Genomic DNA, 16,015 nt, shown 5'->3' with positions numbered 1-16,015 from the left:
TAGCTCTACGGCATTTGATACGTTCCTAGAGAAAATATGGTTGAAAGATAGAAGTAGAAATTATGCGGACTCGGTCCGTTAACTGAGGATTGTCCTCATTGATAAACAGAAGGCTTATGTCCTTAACGCACCGCTCGGTGTGCTGAACCCCAAGCGTGATCTATGGATGTTGCGAACATCCGACATACACGTTTTTGATAACTATATGATAGTTCAGTGCATATTGCTTGAACGACTTAGAATTAAGGCGTTAACTGAGGATTGTCCTCATTGATAAATAGAAGGCTTATGTCCTTAACGCACCGCTCGGTGTGCTGAACCCCAAGCGTGATCTATGGATGTTGCGAACATCCGACATACACGTTTTTGATAACTATATGATAGTTCAGTGCATATTGCTTGAACGACTTAGAATTAAGGCGTTAAAGACATTTCGAACATCGCAGGACATACGTGATGATCCAAGAGATGAAATTGGGATTTCATGCTCGTGCCCTTGTTGAGAGGTATGAGACCTCCGACAAGATTCTTTGTCTGCAAAAGTAAAGGAGAAGAGCTCAATCATTGAGCATGTGCTCAGATTGTTTGAGTACTACAATCGCTTGAATCGAGTGGGAGTTGATCTTCCAGATGAGACAGTGATAGTTCTCCAAAGTCATTTACACCAAGCTACTAGAGCTTCGTGATGAACTATAACATATCAATGATGGATATGATGATCCTTGAGCTATTCGCGATGTTTGACATCGCGGAAGTAGAAATCGAAAAGGAGCATCAATTATTGATGGTTTGTGAAACCTCTAGTTTCAAGAAGGGAAAGGGCATGAAGGGATACTTCATTAAACGCAAACCAGTTGCTGCTCTAGTAAAGAGACCCAACGTTGAACCCAAACCCGAGACTAAGTGCTTCTGTAATGAGGGGAACAGTCACTGAAGAGGAACTACCCTAGACACTTGTTAGATGAGAAGGCTGGCAAAGTCAAAAAAAGTATATTGGATATACATGATATTGATGTGTACTTTACTAGTACTGCAAGTAGCACCAGGGTATTAGATACCGGTTCAGTTGCTAAGTGTTAGTAACTTGAAATAAAAGCTACGGAATAAACAGAGATTAGCTAAAGGCGAAGCGACGATGTGTGTTGGAAGTATTTCCAAGGTTGATATGATCACATATCGCACGCTCCCTCTATCATCGAGATTAGTGTTAAACCTAGATAATTGTTATTTGGTGTTTGCGTTGAGCATAGACATGATTGGATTATGTTAATGGCAAATACGACTATTCATCTAAAGAGAATAATGGTTATTCTGTTTACTTGCATGATACCTTAAATGGTCTTGCACCTAGAATGAATGGTTTATTGAATCTCAATCGTAGTGATACACATGTTCATAATATTGTTGCCAAAAGATACAAAGTAGTAATGATAGTACCACTTACTTGTGGCACTGCTGCTTGAGTCATATTGGTATAAAATGCATGAAGAAGCTCCATGCCGATGGATCTTTGTGCTCACTCATTTTTGAAACGTTTGAGACATGCAAACCATGCTTGTTGGTATAAACGCATGAACAAACTCCACGCGGATGGATTGTTTGACTCACTTGGTTATTGAATCACTTGAGACATGCAAATCATACCACATGGGCAAGATGACTGAAGACCTCTTTTTCCAGTGAGATGGATCAAGAATGTACCTTGTTGGAAGTAATACATTTTGATGTGTGCAGTCCTCTGAGTACTGAGGCACGCAGTGGATGTCATTATGTTCATACTTCACAAATGATTTGAGTAGATACTAGTGTATTTACTTGATGAAACACAGGTCTGAATTATTGAAAAAGGTTCAAGTAATTTCAGAGTGAAGTTGAAGATCAGCGTGACAAGAGGATAATATGTCTACGATGTGATCGTGGAGGTAATCATATATATCTGAGTTACGAGTTTGGTAAACGTTTAAGGCAAGGTGAAAATTGTTTCACGTGAAAAATGTTTCACAACTCATGCCACCTGGGACACCATAGTCTGATGGTGTGTCCGTATGTCATAATCGTGCACTATTATATATAGTGCATACTATGATATTTCTTATCAAATTACCACTATCGTTTATGGGTTAGGCATTAAAGACAACCGCATTCACTTTAAATAGGGCATCACTCAATTCCGTTGAGGCGACACCGTATGAACTATGGTTTAGAGAAACCTTAGCTGTCATTTCTTAATAGTTTGGGGCTGCGATGCTTATGTGAAAGAGTTTCAGCCGGATAAGCTCGAACCCAAAGCGGATAAATGCATCTTCGTAGGACACCCAAAACAGTTGGGTATACCTCCTATCTCAGATCCGGAAGCAAAAGTGTTTGCTTCTAGAAACGGGTCCTTTCTCGAGGAAAGGTTTCTCTCGAAAGAGTTGAGTGGGAGTATGGTGGATACTTGATGAGGTTATTGAACCATCACTTCAACCAGTGTATGGCAGGTCGCAGGAAGTTGTTCCAGTTGCGCCTACATCAATTGAAATGGAAGCTTATGATGGTGATCATGAAGTTTCGGATCAAGTCACTGCCAATACCCTCGTAGGCGGACAAGGATACGTACTACTATAGAGTGGTATGGTAAACCTGTCTTAGAGGTCACGTTGTTGGACAACAATGAACCTACGAGATATGGAGAAGCGATGGCTAGAGGCCATGAAATCCGAGAGAGGATCCATGTATGAAAAACAAAGTATAGACTTTGGAGGAACCACTTGATGGTCATAATACTATTAACTATGAATGGATCTTTGAAAGGAAGACATACGATGATGGTGAGAAGTCAACATTAAGAAAGCTCAACTTGTCGCAAAGGTGTTTTCGACAAAGTTCAAAGAGTTGACTACGATGAGACTTTCTCACTCGTAGCGATGCTGAAAGTGTGTTGAAATTATGTTAGCAGTTGTTGCATCATTTATGAAATATTGCAGATAGGATGTCAAAATATTGTTTCCTCGACGGTTTCCTTGAGGAAAGGTTGTATGTGATACAACCAGAAGATTTTGTTGATCCTAAAGGGTGCTAACAAGTATGCAAAGCTCCAGCGATCCTTCTATGGACTGGAGCAAGCATCTCGGAGTTGGAATATACACTTTGATGAGATGATCAAAGTTTTTGGTTCTATACAAAGTTTGTGAGAAACTTGTATTTCCAAAAGGTGAGTGGAGCACTATAGAATTTCTGATGAATATATGTGGTTGACATACTATTGATCGGAAATAATGTAGAATTTCTGCAAAGCATAAATGGTTGTTTGAAAGGAGTTTTTTTTCAAAGAAAACCTAGATGTAGCTACTTGAGAGTTGAGCATCAAGATCTATAAAGATAGATCAAAGTGCTTAATGGAACTTTCAACAAAATGCATGCCTTGACAAGTTTTCGAAGGAGTTCAAAATAGATCAGCAAAGAAGGAGTTCTTGGCTATGTTGTAAGGTGTAAATTTGAGTATGACTCAAAGCCCGACCACGACAGAAGAAAGAGAAAGGACGAATGTCGTCCCCTATGCATCAGCCGTAGGCTCTACAAGTATGCTATGTTGTGTACCACACCTAAAGCATGCCTTGCCATGAGTCGGTCGTGGGGTACAAGAGTGATCCAGGAATGGATCACTGGACAGCGGTCGAAGTTATCCTTAGTAACTAATGGACTAAGGATTTTTTCTCAATTATAGAGGTGATTAAAGAGTTCGTCGTAACGGAGTTACGTCGATGCAAGCTTTGTCACTATCCGGAGGACTATGAGTAGTAAACCGGATTCGTATAGTGAAGCAATCATTTGGAATGGTTCCAGATGGGGCGTAGTAGCATCTATAGGATGATGTAGAGATTTATAAAGCACACACGGATCTGAAAGGTTCAGACCCGTTGACTATAAACCTCTCTCACAAGCAAGACATGATCGAACCCCAGAACTGTATGGGTGTTGAATTCATTGCAATCACATAGTGATGTGAACTAGATTACTGACTCTAGTGCAAGTGGGAGACTGTTGGAAATATGTCCTAGAGGTAATAATAAAATGGTTATTATCATATTTCCTTGTTCATGATAATCGTCTATTGTTCATGCTATAATTGTATTAATAGGAAACAGTAATACATGTGTGAATAAATAGATCACAATGCATCCCTAGCAAGCCTCTAGTTGGCTAGCTCGTTGATCAATAGATGATCAAGGTTTCTGATCGTGGACATTGAATGTCATTGATAACGGGATCACATCATTAGGAGAATGATGTGATGGACAAGACCCAATCCTAAGCATAGCACTAGATCGTGTTGTTTGTATGCTAAAGATTTTCTAATGTCAAGTATATTTTCCTTCGACCGTGAGATTGTGCAACTCCCGGATACCGTAGGAGTGCTTTGGGTGTATCAAACGTCACAACGTAACTGGGTGACTATAAAGGTGCACTACGGGTATCTCCGAAAGTGTTTGTTGAGTTGGTACGAATTGAGACCGGGATTTATCACTCCGTATGACGGAGAGGTATCTCTGGGCCCACTCGGTAGAACGTCATCATAATGAGCTCAGTGTGACTAAGGAGTTAGTCACAGGATGATGTGCTATGGAACGACTAAAGAGACTTGCTCGTAACGAGATTGAACAAGGTATAGGGATACCGACAATCGAATCTCGGGCAAGTTCTATACCGATAGACTAAGGGAATTGTATACGGGATTGATTGAATCCTTGACATCGTGGTTCATCCGATGAGATCATCGTGGAACATGTGGGAGCCACCATGGGTATCCAGACCCCGCTGATGGTTATTGGCCAAAGAGGTGTCTCGTTCATGTCTGCATGCCTCCCGAACCCGTAGGGTCTACACAATTAAGTGTCGATGACGCTAGGGTTATAGGGAATTGTTATACGAGGTTACCGAAGTTTGTTCGGAGTGTCAGATGAGATCTCGGACGTCGCGAGGAGCTCCGGAATGGTCCGGAGGTAAACAATTATATATAGGAAGTGAGGATTTGGTCGCCGGAATTGTTTCACGCGACATCGGTAATGTACCAGGACCACCGAAAGGGTTTCGGGGGTCCACCGGGAGGGGCCAGCAGCCCCAAAGGCTAGCATGGGCCAAAAGGTGGAAGGGAACCAGCCCAGAGTGGAATGGTGCGCCTCCCACCTAGGCCCAAGGCGCCACAAGAGAGGGAAGGGGGGGAACCCTAGTGCAGATGGGTCAAAGGCGCATCTGGGGTGCGCCACCCCCTCTCTCTTGCCCTGGCCGCCACCACCAGCCCTAGATGGGGCTTCCGCACCCTTTGGGGGTGAGAACCCTAAAGGGGGCGCCGCCTCCCTCTCCCCCTATATATAGTGGAGGTTTTGGCTGATTTGAGACACACAGAATCTCTCTCTCGGCGCAGCCCTGCTTCTCCTCTTTCTCCTCTCCCACAGTGCTTGGCGAAGCCCTGCCGGGAGACCTTGTAGCTCCACCGCCACCACGCCGTCGTGATGCCAGAGCGCTCCCTCAACCTCTCCCTCCTCCTTGCTGGATCAAGGCGTGGGAGACGTCACCGGGCTGTACGTGTGTTGAACGCGGAGGTGCCGTGATTCGGCACATAGATCGGAACCGACCGCGATCTGAATCGCTGCGAGTACGACTCCATCGACCGCGTTCATAGTAACGCTTCCGCTTGTCGATCTTCAAAGGTATGAAGATGCTCTGCAACCTCTCTCGTTGCTGGTCTCTCCATAGATAGATCCTTGTATGGCGTAGGAAAATTTTGAATTTACTCCGTTCCCCAACACTTCAAGTCGGGTTATACCGCGGGGTATATTCCCGATAAGCCCACTAGGTAATAAAACATAACAATTAGATTGCAAGAAATGTGACTAAAGAGTTGGTCATGGGATCTTGTATATCGGAACGAGTAAAGAGACTTGTCGGTAACGAGATTGAACTAGGTATTGAGATACCGACGATCGAATCTCGGGCAAGTAACATACCGATGGACAAAGGGAATGACATACATGATTAACTGAATCCTTGACATAGAGGTTCAACCTATAAAGATCTTTGTAAAATATGTGGGAGCCAATATGGGCATCCAGGTTCCGTTATTGGTTATTGACCGGAGAGTGTCTCGGTCATGTCTACATAGTTCTCAAACCCGCGGGATTTGCACACTTAAGACTCGGTGACGTTTCGGTATAGTTGAGTTATGTATGTTGGTGACCAAATGTTGTTAGGAGTCCCGGATGAGATCCTGGACGTCACAAGGAGTTTTGAAATGGTCCGGAGACGAAGATTGATATATAAGAAAGAGGTATTCGGATTCCGAAAAAAATTCGGGCATTGCCGGTAAAGTACCGAGAATGGCAAATGGGTTCCACGGGTTCACCGGGAGGGGCCACCCTCCCAGAGGAGAACCACAAAGGCCTAGATGTGGCGCACCAGCCCCTGGTGGGCCAGGCGTCCAGCCCCATGAGCCTATGGTCCGAATATGAGAGAAGGGGAGGATTTTGACTAGGAGGAGTCCTCCTAGCGCCTCCACCAAACTCGCTTGGAGGAGGAATCCTCCTCCTCTTGGGTGCGCCCGACCAACCCTAGGGGAAACGCTAGGGCGCCACCCCTTCCCCCTCCCTCCTATATATAGTGGAGGAGAGAGAGGGCAGCAACACCTCAATCTAAGGCGCATCCCCCTCTCCCTCCCTCTAGTTCATTCGGTACTAGATCGGGATGGATCGTCATGGGATCGCGAGACGGACTGCGATTTTGATCGCAAAGATGTTCGACTACATCAACCACATTATATATGCTTTCGCTGAGCGATCTACAAGGGTATGTAGATGCATTGCCCCCTCTCGTAGATGTTAGTCTCCATAGATTGATCTTGGTGTGCGTTGGATTTGTTTTGTTTCCCATGCGACGTTCCCCAACAACCAGGCCAAAGTTATCCGTCAAGGAACTTAAATGGGCTCGCGCCCTGTCGCAGTCACATATCACGGGAGGTAAATAGGGATACACTCCACATAGAAGCACCTTGCCTCCAGCAAAGTATGTACCTCGGAAACACAACTTTACGCTCAAGATACCATGGGCAACTATGGGGACTAATAATATACAACTCATTGTTCGGGTAAACCGAACCATGGATAATATAGTCTTCGGACATGTATATGTACCATCAAGGACCGATATCCGCGTTAAGCAAAACCACACATCGACGGCCTCTCAAGACCGCCATTGTTCACAAGAGCTGTTCATTGAAGTTCTCTCCTTTTCAAGGAATATTCTCCGAAGAGTGAAGGCGCGGACTTGAAGCATGGTGTTCATAGGAACATCAAGCTAGTTATACCAAACCTTGTAAACCTTTACTTTGTACACTTTTATTCATCTATAAATATAACTGCTTGTTGAGTTTGAATTATACTATTCAAAAAAATCGGAAGTAAGGAACGCTCTTTGTGATTTATGATCTTCGCAATGACTTTTGCCTCCTCCCTTTTCTGAACTGTTTCTCGGACACATATACAAGCTTGTTTTCATGCACATCTTTGATACTTGGCTGAATTGATGAGGGGCTCGGCCGTCACGACCACTCCTTCGAACCATTACAATACTATTTGGCATTTCACGTGAGCGAAGTCTTGGATTTGCATCATATGCATCGGTTACGAATTATGTCTTTGATCAAATGTTGGGTTGCACCGCTCATGTGTTTACCTATTTACGTTCCTCTAGTTCGGCTAAAAGGGTAAAGGGAGAACCACTGCGATTGTATTTCCAACTAGTCTGGTTAAGTACCTTAGTGGAGAAAGCCAAAAACTAACCGGCATGATAAGTGAGAGTTGGTGTGCGATCCCAAGGCAAGTGTCAAACTAAAGAATCGCTGGGGGTTCATCGCGTTTCGTGAAAGGTTTGAAATCATTCAGACCAAGTGATTACATGTTTTTACACCACGACATAAGCCAAATATCACAATTTTCAAAAGGGTTCTACTTAGCACCCACAGTCAAGCTCGTATGGTTAAATGAAAGCCTTAAAGCCAAATAGTACGATTGCCTTGTTTTCTCCCAAGTTAGCACCTTAGGGTGCTAAGACATTGGCTAATGGTAACAATGCGGCAGCTGAAAACACGCCCGCTAGTATCTCACGGATGGCTGAAGCCGCCGACGTGAAACTTTCAATATCAAAACAACCAAAACAAGAGTTGCAATTAAAAAATAAATAGTACGCCATGCAAAAATCAAAGGGCATTGTATTATACAACCATTTTTACAGGATAGGATTTTTTACTCAAAGACTAAGTCTTTGAAGCATTGTGCTTCTACAGCTCGGGCAACTTCCATGGCTGTGGAGAAATATAGTTCGGGGCGTCTATGCTCCTTCCCAGGCGGCGGAGGCGCGGTGGCCATCTTCAAAGGCTCTACCTTCGGCTAGTGCATCATTGTCCTTGCGAAAGCCATCCGAGCTCCCTCGATGCAGACCAAACACTTCATGACATCGATTGGAGGTGAAGCAGCAATCAATTTTTGCATCAAGCCAAAATAACTACTGGGCAGCGGCTCAGTCGGCCATAACCTGATGCACAAGTCTTTCATGACCGGCTCGGTCATCTTGTGTAGCTCCATCAGTTGTTTCAACTGATGGGAAACAAGCTGAGGATGCTCCAGATTTTGGAATTGTGTCCAGAACAGCCTTTGCTGCACTGCGCCCTCATGGGAAGCATTAAAACAAGGTGGCTTGGAGCCTTTCTCAGGACATGCAAATTTATTACATGATGCGTCTAATGACATATTATTTTTGCAAAAAGCATCGTACCTATTATGAAAATTCATTAGAAGTACAAAGCATCTCAAACATCATAAAAATTACATCGAGACTACCGAACAACCACTACTGCCGGTAGAACGAGCCATCGACATGCCGATGTCGCAGTTCCCCTACCGGAGCCGACTTGACCTTATTGACGATAGCTAGGAATTCTGCACGTATCCCTAAAGACTAGCACCCTCGAGTTGTAGTCATCATTGTTAACCCGTTGCATAGATCTGAAGCACGTGACATCAAATCTTGCCACATGATGATCCTAACCTTACCGCTCCAAAGTGTGAGTATTGGTATTTTTCACTCTAAAGTTTTCAAACGCTAGAAAGTTTTGATTTTAGACAAAATTTATATACGAAGGAAAAGGAAAAGGGATCTTGTGCTCGGGTTTAAAAAAAGGTGACAATGGATCGCAATTTGAGACTTTTCCCTCCAAGCGATAAGAATGAAACTCTTGTGCGGGTTCTCAGTTCTTTTTCACCAGATATTGCTTTCAGGCGAGATTTGATTGGCCCTCATCTTGTGTTATGGCAACATCTTTTGTCTCGATTGGATATGATTAACCTGACACAAAGGCGAGATGTGTTTCATTGGAACCTCACTACATCTGGGTCCATCATAGTCGACTCTATGTACCGTGTGCTCATGCATTCTGAGGTACCAGTTGATAATAATAAGAAAACTTGGAAGTCGAAGATTCCACTAAAGGTTAAGATCTTCATGTGGTATCTTCACAGGGGAGTGGTTCTCGTCAGAGATAACACCGTCTATCGCAACTGGCAAGGAAGTAAGAAGTGTAGCTTTTGTACTCATGACGAGATAACCAGACACCTTCTTTTCTAGTGCAAGTTTGCACGTTTTATATGGTCAATCATCGAAATATCATATACGATCTGTATCCGTCCATAGGTGTTGGCAATATTTTTTATCATAAGTTGGACGGTATTTCTTGTAGGTTCAAAACGCTAAGAAGAGTGGGAGCGTATGCCTTTATTATGATCGCTTTCGCTATGTAGAAATGATCTGATATTTAATAACAAAACCTCTTCAGGTTATTTTTCGTTGTACGCAATCACTTCGTACGAGGTATATGCTTCATCGTCTAGAGTTTGAACCGCTATTCAAGACGATGTGTACGCAGTTGAAGCAAGTGTCTATGGATATTTTTTTCCAACATGTGTGACAACATATATAGCCATCATATCGGCCCATCACCTCCTTCGTATAGGCATAGTGACGGTCCTATTTGACTCTACTAGAGTTGATATATCAATTTTTTATCTTCTTTCAAATTGTTTTTGTTGACAGTGTGCATCCTAGCTATGAAGAGGCCGGGTAGTACTCATCATGGTTTGTATCCTCTTAATCTACTCTGCGAGTTAATAAAAATGCCTTTATCGGGAAAAAAAAAAGACTCCGGGATGCTCGGAAAACGTGAGGTTCGACGTTCACCTTGCTGTATATCCTGCACCGGGCAGATTATGGATTTGTACTGTTTACTTCCTTATTAGGGCAGATACAAGTGGTATACGTACGTATCCCTACTCTTCTCAAAATGGCAGCACATGCCAGGGATCGGATTTCGGTTAGCAATCCGATTTCCTGCAAGTTCAGTGTCGACCAGCAGGTGACATTCAGAACTTAAGACCGCCGGCGGGCTGGGCGGCGCGCGGCAGCCGCCGCGCGTGCTGGCGGTGAAGCAATCTAGGCCGGGGTCGAACCACGGCCGCATGTCCCCGGAGCGGTCATGCGCGGCCACGAGCTAGCACCTTGTGGCTAGCTAGGTGACGAGCGCGGTGGACGCGGCTAGCCCAGCCGGCACCCTCTGACGCCGGCGGGATAGATATAGCTCGGCCAATTGAGCTCCTAGCTGGAGGATAGAGCTAGGCGGGACCGCGGGAGAGGGAGCGACCTAGCGCATGCAGCAAGGTGGTGACCCCGGGCGGCGCGCGCCTTAAGGCCGGCGCAGCGCGGGCGCGCGGAGGACCGTCTCGGCGTCGCAAGAGAGCTTGGGAGAAAGAAGGAGGGAGCTCGACGGACGAACTGCGCGGCGGCCGGAGCCGGCCGGGTCGTGGGCGCGCGCGGCCGGCACAGGACAGGCGCCAGAGCCGGTTGGCGAGGTACGTAGACGAGGAAGAATGCGAAGAGGGAGATCGCCGCCGTGCACGCGCCGCCAAGGCTGAGGCGTCTTGGGGCAGGGAGAGGAGAGCGAGGAAGAAGAAGAAGAAGGTATCTAATTTAGGTCGTCGGCGCAAGCAAAATATAAACACACCTCACCTCACCCGACCCACACACTCCTCTCCTCAGCTTCGTCTCGACTCGACCTACCTTCCACTCCAGCCAGCGGCCTCGTCTCGTGCCGGCCGCCAGCCCAAATCCCGAACCCTAGCTAGGCCAGGGCCCCCAGATCCCGTCCCGCGCCGCCGTATCGCCATGCGGATCCGCAGGTCTGCCGCCCGCCTGCTCGGCTCCGCCTACCCCGCCCCCGCGCCGCCCCAATCCGAGCACCCACCCCCGCCGCCGCCAGTGCGGCAGCCCTGCTCCTCCCGCGCTGGGGGCGGCGGGTTCACGGCCGGAGGGGCCTCCTCCGCGGAGGCGGAGCGGTGCGAGCTCAGCCGGTCGCCGTGGGAGCTCATGGCCCAGCTCGACCCCTCCGATCCCAAGGTCAGCTCAGCACCAGCACCACCTCCCCTCGCTCTCCATCCACTTCTTCCCTCGTCGGCGCCCCGGCTCTGCTCTGCTCTGTATGGCCTCCGCGCCCCGGCCTGGTTCGCTTCCTTCGCCCGGTTCTCGCCGCCCGCGCGGTCTGGTTCGTGCATGTCGCTAGGGTTCCTCCGCGGCTTCGGGTTGGCTTGCCCGGTTGCGGGAGCCGGGAGCCCGCCCCGTCGATGTCTAGCGCGCGTTAGCTACCCTTCCCTCGTCTTAATTTGTGTCCGGCGGCGCCGCTATGGTTGGAATCGCCGGAAATGGCCGGTGCTAGGTGCTGGGATTCCGGAAATCGCCGCCGCTAGTACGGGTTGGGAGCTCAGGATAGTAGAAATGGCGACCGGATTGAACCTGAGATCCACACCCCATTTCAGCACAGAGCAGGGCAGCTGGGGGAGGGAAAACGTATTTGCGCTCTGCACTTTTGAGTTTTGACTAACCTGCACCTTCATTTTTATTTCTCGCAAAGAATTGGGTACCATTTCATTGATAGGAAGGAGAGAATTGTTACAACATGGAGGATGTTGTGTCGCCTACCCAGATCTCTGACCTGCACTTTCGATTTTTCAATCTTCAGGAGGTGGAACTCTTCATGGGGAGATACTTCGTCAGTGTCGCATGCCGTACCAACTGGCTCTTCCAGGCCAGCATTGATCTTGCGGCCTCAATCAAGGGGGAGGAGCAAGATGACTGGAAGGAGGAGCACCTGGCGGGAGATATGGTTGCCGAGGTCTTTGCCAAACGGCAGCATAAGGTTGCCAAGAAGAAGGTTGCGGAAAAAACGGTCATGGAAAACAGAGGGGATGACAAGTTTGTGTGGGGACTGAAGAAGTCCACGGAAATTCAGAGTGAGGATGACGACTTCGTGGCTGCCGGAGGAGAACTTTGGCTGTGCAAGAAGAACGACGGCAAGAGGAGGTTTTGCCGGCGGCCGGTGAGCCAGCCCGATTCCCTTTGCGTGTATCACTCGGATCCTAAGTATGCGCCGCCACCGGCTTCATCAGCAGCCTCCAAACTCTCCAGCAGCTCCAAGCCACGTAAGAGGAGGCGTGTCGATGCAGGTGAGGGGTACTTATACTACGCCGGGTTCGGCCCGTCCCTCGGCAAGAGGCAGAGATCAAGCAGCAGTGTGCTGGAATCTGTACCTGCTGAACAAAAGGAGGAGGCACAGCTGCCTGAAGAGCATGCTGCAGCTCCAGCCCAAACTGATGATGCAGACAATCAAGCGGCATCAGCACACGTTGATGAGCCTAGGTGCGATGAGATGGCTGGGATTGCGGGTGGCGACGAGGAGAGCAGCGACGACGCACTTGGCTGCAACGATGAACCCCGGGTTGTTGGCGTCAAAGGCAACATCAAGAGGAAGAGCCCATTTAAGAAGAGGTGGAGGAAGCCTGTGAAAGCTCGCTCACTCAAGTCATTGATGTGTTAGCACGCTTATACCTGTACATATGCCCAATTGGTTCTCCATGGTACGTATTCATATGTACTACATTATCCAACAAATCACACTACCATCGTGCTAGTGTATTTGTAATATATTGTTCCATAAATTAAATTCAGAAGCATATATGACCATTCAGGTAGAGCTTGGCAGGACATTGAGATCATGCAAGATACCAACTCTATGGATGAAGAATCCCCATGCTTTGCTTAAGGTACTGCAGTATACTCTACTAATTTGTTAGGTGCGATATTGGTTTATTTTGATTTGATGCTAGGCATAAGTATTTAGATAGTTAGAGGACAAGTCAGTCAGTAGTGCTAGTAGGTTGTAGTAGCGATTTCTTATGGCTGCCAACTTCATCTACATTCCTCTCTGCAGTTTTTTAGGACCGAGACTGACATGATTAGGGCCTGTAGCATAGAGGTTGGGATTTTTGGACAGAGTATACAGAGTTATCACATCTGCCCATGAAGAGATCTGTAATTCCTTAACTTATTCCTTTAGTTTCAAACTCTTTGATTCTGATACTAGGCAGTAGGCATAAATGCACTTTTTAGGAGATATTATGATAAAGTTGAAGTATGTTGGTGTATGCGGACTGTAATTTGAGTTTACAAAGGCTCATTAATAGTACATCCTATTTGCCGCCACAACTGACTTCTATTTATTCTATTGCAGTCACTTGTATCTTGGTATTTTCCTTAAACATAAGCTAAAACATGTAGTTTTGGCCAAAAAAAATGTCAATCCTCTGTTTTTATTCGTTTTCTTTAAGCTATGTTTATCTGAATGCTAGCTAACACATGATGACATTTGTATCCTTGCAGCCCTTGTGAGGAAGGAGATAGCTGACGGAACTGACAGAGAAACCGGCTGCTCAAAGGAAATATCATTTGAGGTCCCTTCTTTTCCATTACCTAGTTCCACTGTCTTTTGTCGGTTTATTTCGATTCGATGCTAGGCATAAGTATACTTGTAGGGGACAAGTAGCCAGCACCTTACGAAGGAACTAAATAGTAGTGGTAGTAGGCTGTAGTTTGTAGTAGCGAGTCGTTATCACTGCCAATTTCATCTACATTTCTTTTTGCAGTTCTTTAGGACTGAAACTGACATGATTAGGGCCTGTAGCATACAGGTTGGGAAAATAGTGTTAACTGTGGTCTCATGGCCAACTAGAAAGAAATTGATAACATACAAACTGGATATGGGCTCAACCGGTGGTCTTTCTCGCAGGCAAGGAACCAAACAGAACGAAAACCAACAGGTGGGGTTGTTCCAGCAAGTAACGATACAAGTTTCCATTGGGACGATGGCGGCTTCGGTTTCAGCTTGGGCGGGCATAACCAATCAATCAAAAGGACTAAATGGGTGCAGCAAGCCTGCGGTGCTGGAGAACGAAGAAACGCCTCACACCGCATCAACAACAACATATGAAGCTCGATCTATGCTCTGAACTTTAATCTTACCCGGGCAGGAGGATGACATGGATCTCTTTCTCATTTTCTGTCTAGTTCACTATCCTGTGAAGGAACCCATATGGTTTTGTAATACTAGTATACTACTATCAGGTTGTGGGAAATGCTTGCAGGCGAAGGTTGGTCTCTTCTGTTATGCGGCGTCGTAAACGAGTATAGCAGATAGCAATGATGTACTCCATCCGTTCCTAAATATAAGGCTTTTTAGATATTTCACTAGAGAACTACATACGAAGCAAAATAAGTGAATCTCCACTTTAATATATGTCTATATGTAGTTTTCTAGTGAAACTCTTAAAAGACTTATATTTAGGAACGGAGGGAGTAGTATTCAGTGTGAAGAATGGCATCGTGGCAGCGGCTGATGAACTTCATTCATCAGTGCTCAGTTTCAGCGGGAAAAAAAATTCATCTCTACAGTCTGAGGTGACCCTCTGATAGACACCGAGAGATAAACTGAATACGGCTTGCAGTTTCGACATGCTAAAGTCTATTGAATGGACAGGGTGTTGTTGGGTAACTGCAGTCTGTCGCACCATGTCAGTTAACCGTAGATCATCTTGGTTCTTGATCTTCGTATTCAAACTCAACAAAAAGGGAGTGAATCACTCATCTCACCTAGGATCAAATTACTGGGGTGCAAAACATCAATACGTAGGTAAAAGTTTTAGCTAGAGAAACTACACAAAAGTAAGCCTGAACGTCATAGTGAATCCAATTACTAGTCCAAAAATTACAGTTAAATACACTCTATAAAATATTTTTCGTTTCTTCTTATAGGGGGTGCCATAACATCCACAACACACAACATCTCTCCTGATCCGGCCTGCAGGCCACTTTTTTTTTAAAGAAAAGGAGGTTGAAACCTCTGGCGTATGCATCATTACAATGCACACGACCATTTATTATAGTGACGCAAGATGCGTCTAGCTTGTTGCTTTAGTGAAATGGTTCTAAGAATTTGCGTCTAGCTTGTTGCTTCAGTGAGATGGTATAATCTAAGAAGACCGGCATTCTCTTGTATTCTCTTTGTTTTTAAATGTAACTCTTTTAATACTACATACAGAGTAAAATAAGTGAATCTATACTTAAAACAAACACACACACTACATAAAAACGAAAAGAGTACATGAAACCGTTACAATGAGTAGTGTTCTCGACGGTGGAGGCCAAACTTACATCGTGGTTTGGAGGATGGCTAACGAGGGTTTTCACTTTGTGTGTTCCTTCAATTGCTCCCCTAAGAACAACTCTAGCCGACCCCTTATAATTTGCCGCCTTAAACAACCCTTATACTTTTACATTTACATTGGTAAAAAATAGGTTCAACCCCTCAACTTAACTCTTTATAGTTTATATTTGGCTTATGCATTTTGTGGAACGCTTGCAATGCAGCACGCATATGAACACCGTCGCTGGCTAATTAGGAAGGAAGTTAGCCAGAAGATGTAGCATGCATGATGCCTAGCTGGCCGAGATGGGGAAGGGTGAAGGGTTTGTTTGGTGCAGTCGGCCTTGATCGATCATTGCACTGCGCGCGGCACGGCAGGAGCCAAGCAGCTCGGACCAGGAGGGA

At 45.9% G+C, this 16,015-nt stretch overlaps 1 protein-coding gene and 1 long non-coding RNA gene across 2 annotated transcripts; both read left to right on the top strand.

The window, feature by feature from the left end:
- The first annotated feature begins 11,244 nt into the window (after positions 1-11,244).
- On the top strand, positions 11,245-13,099 carry LOC123402302. Its single transcript, XM_045096207.1, has 2 exons — positions 11,245-11,475; positions 12,095-13,099. The coding sequence occupies exons 1-2, from the start codon at positions 11,245-11,247 to the stop codon at positions 12,947-12,949; spliced, it is 1,086 nt and encodes a 361-aa protein (XP_044952142.1). The 3' UTR covers positions 12,950-13,099.
- Positions 13,100-13,336: 237 nt separating this feature from the next.
- Positions 13,337-14,589, top strand: LOC123419854. Its single transcript, XR_006618724.1, has 3 exons — positions 13,337-13,443; positions 13,792-13,862; positions 14,198-14,589. It is a non-coding gene; the product is annotated as an uncharacterized LOC123419854 (long non-coding RNA).
- Positions 14,590-16,015: the final 1,426 nt, after the last annotated feature.

This window comes from Hordeum vulgare, chromosome 1H, assembly GCF_904849725.1.
Source record: "Hordeum vulgare subsp. vulgare chromosome 1H, MorexV3_pseudomolecules_assembly, whole genome shotgun sequence".
In the NCBI taxonomy this organism is placed as follows: domain Eukaryota; kingdom Viridiplantae; phylum Streptophyta; class Magnoliopsida; order Poales; family Poaceae; genus Hordeum; species Hordeum vulgare.
This window is presented reverse-complemented; position numbering and strand designations above follow the sequence as displayed.

What these genes read in the sequence shown, in the direction of transcription:
- LOC123402302 (XM_045096207.1), top strand. Translation starts at nt 11,245, where the DNA reads ATGCGGATCCGCAGGTCTGCCGCCCGCCTGCTCGGCTCCGCCTACCCC. An exon ending in TCGACCCCTCCGATCCCAAG is followed by an intron (nt 11,476 to 12,094) that starts GTCAGCTCAGCA and finishes TTCAATCTTCAG; the next exon opens with GAGGTGGAACTCTTCATGGG.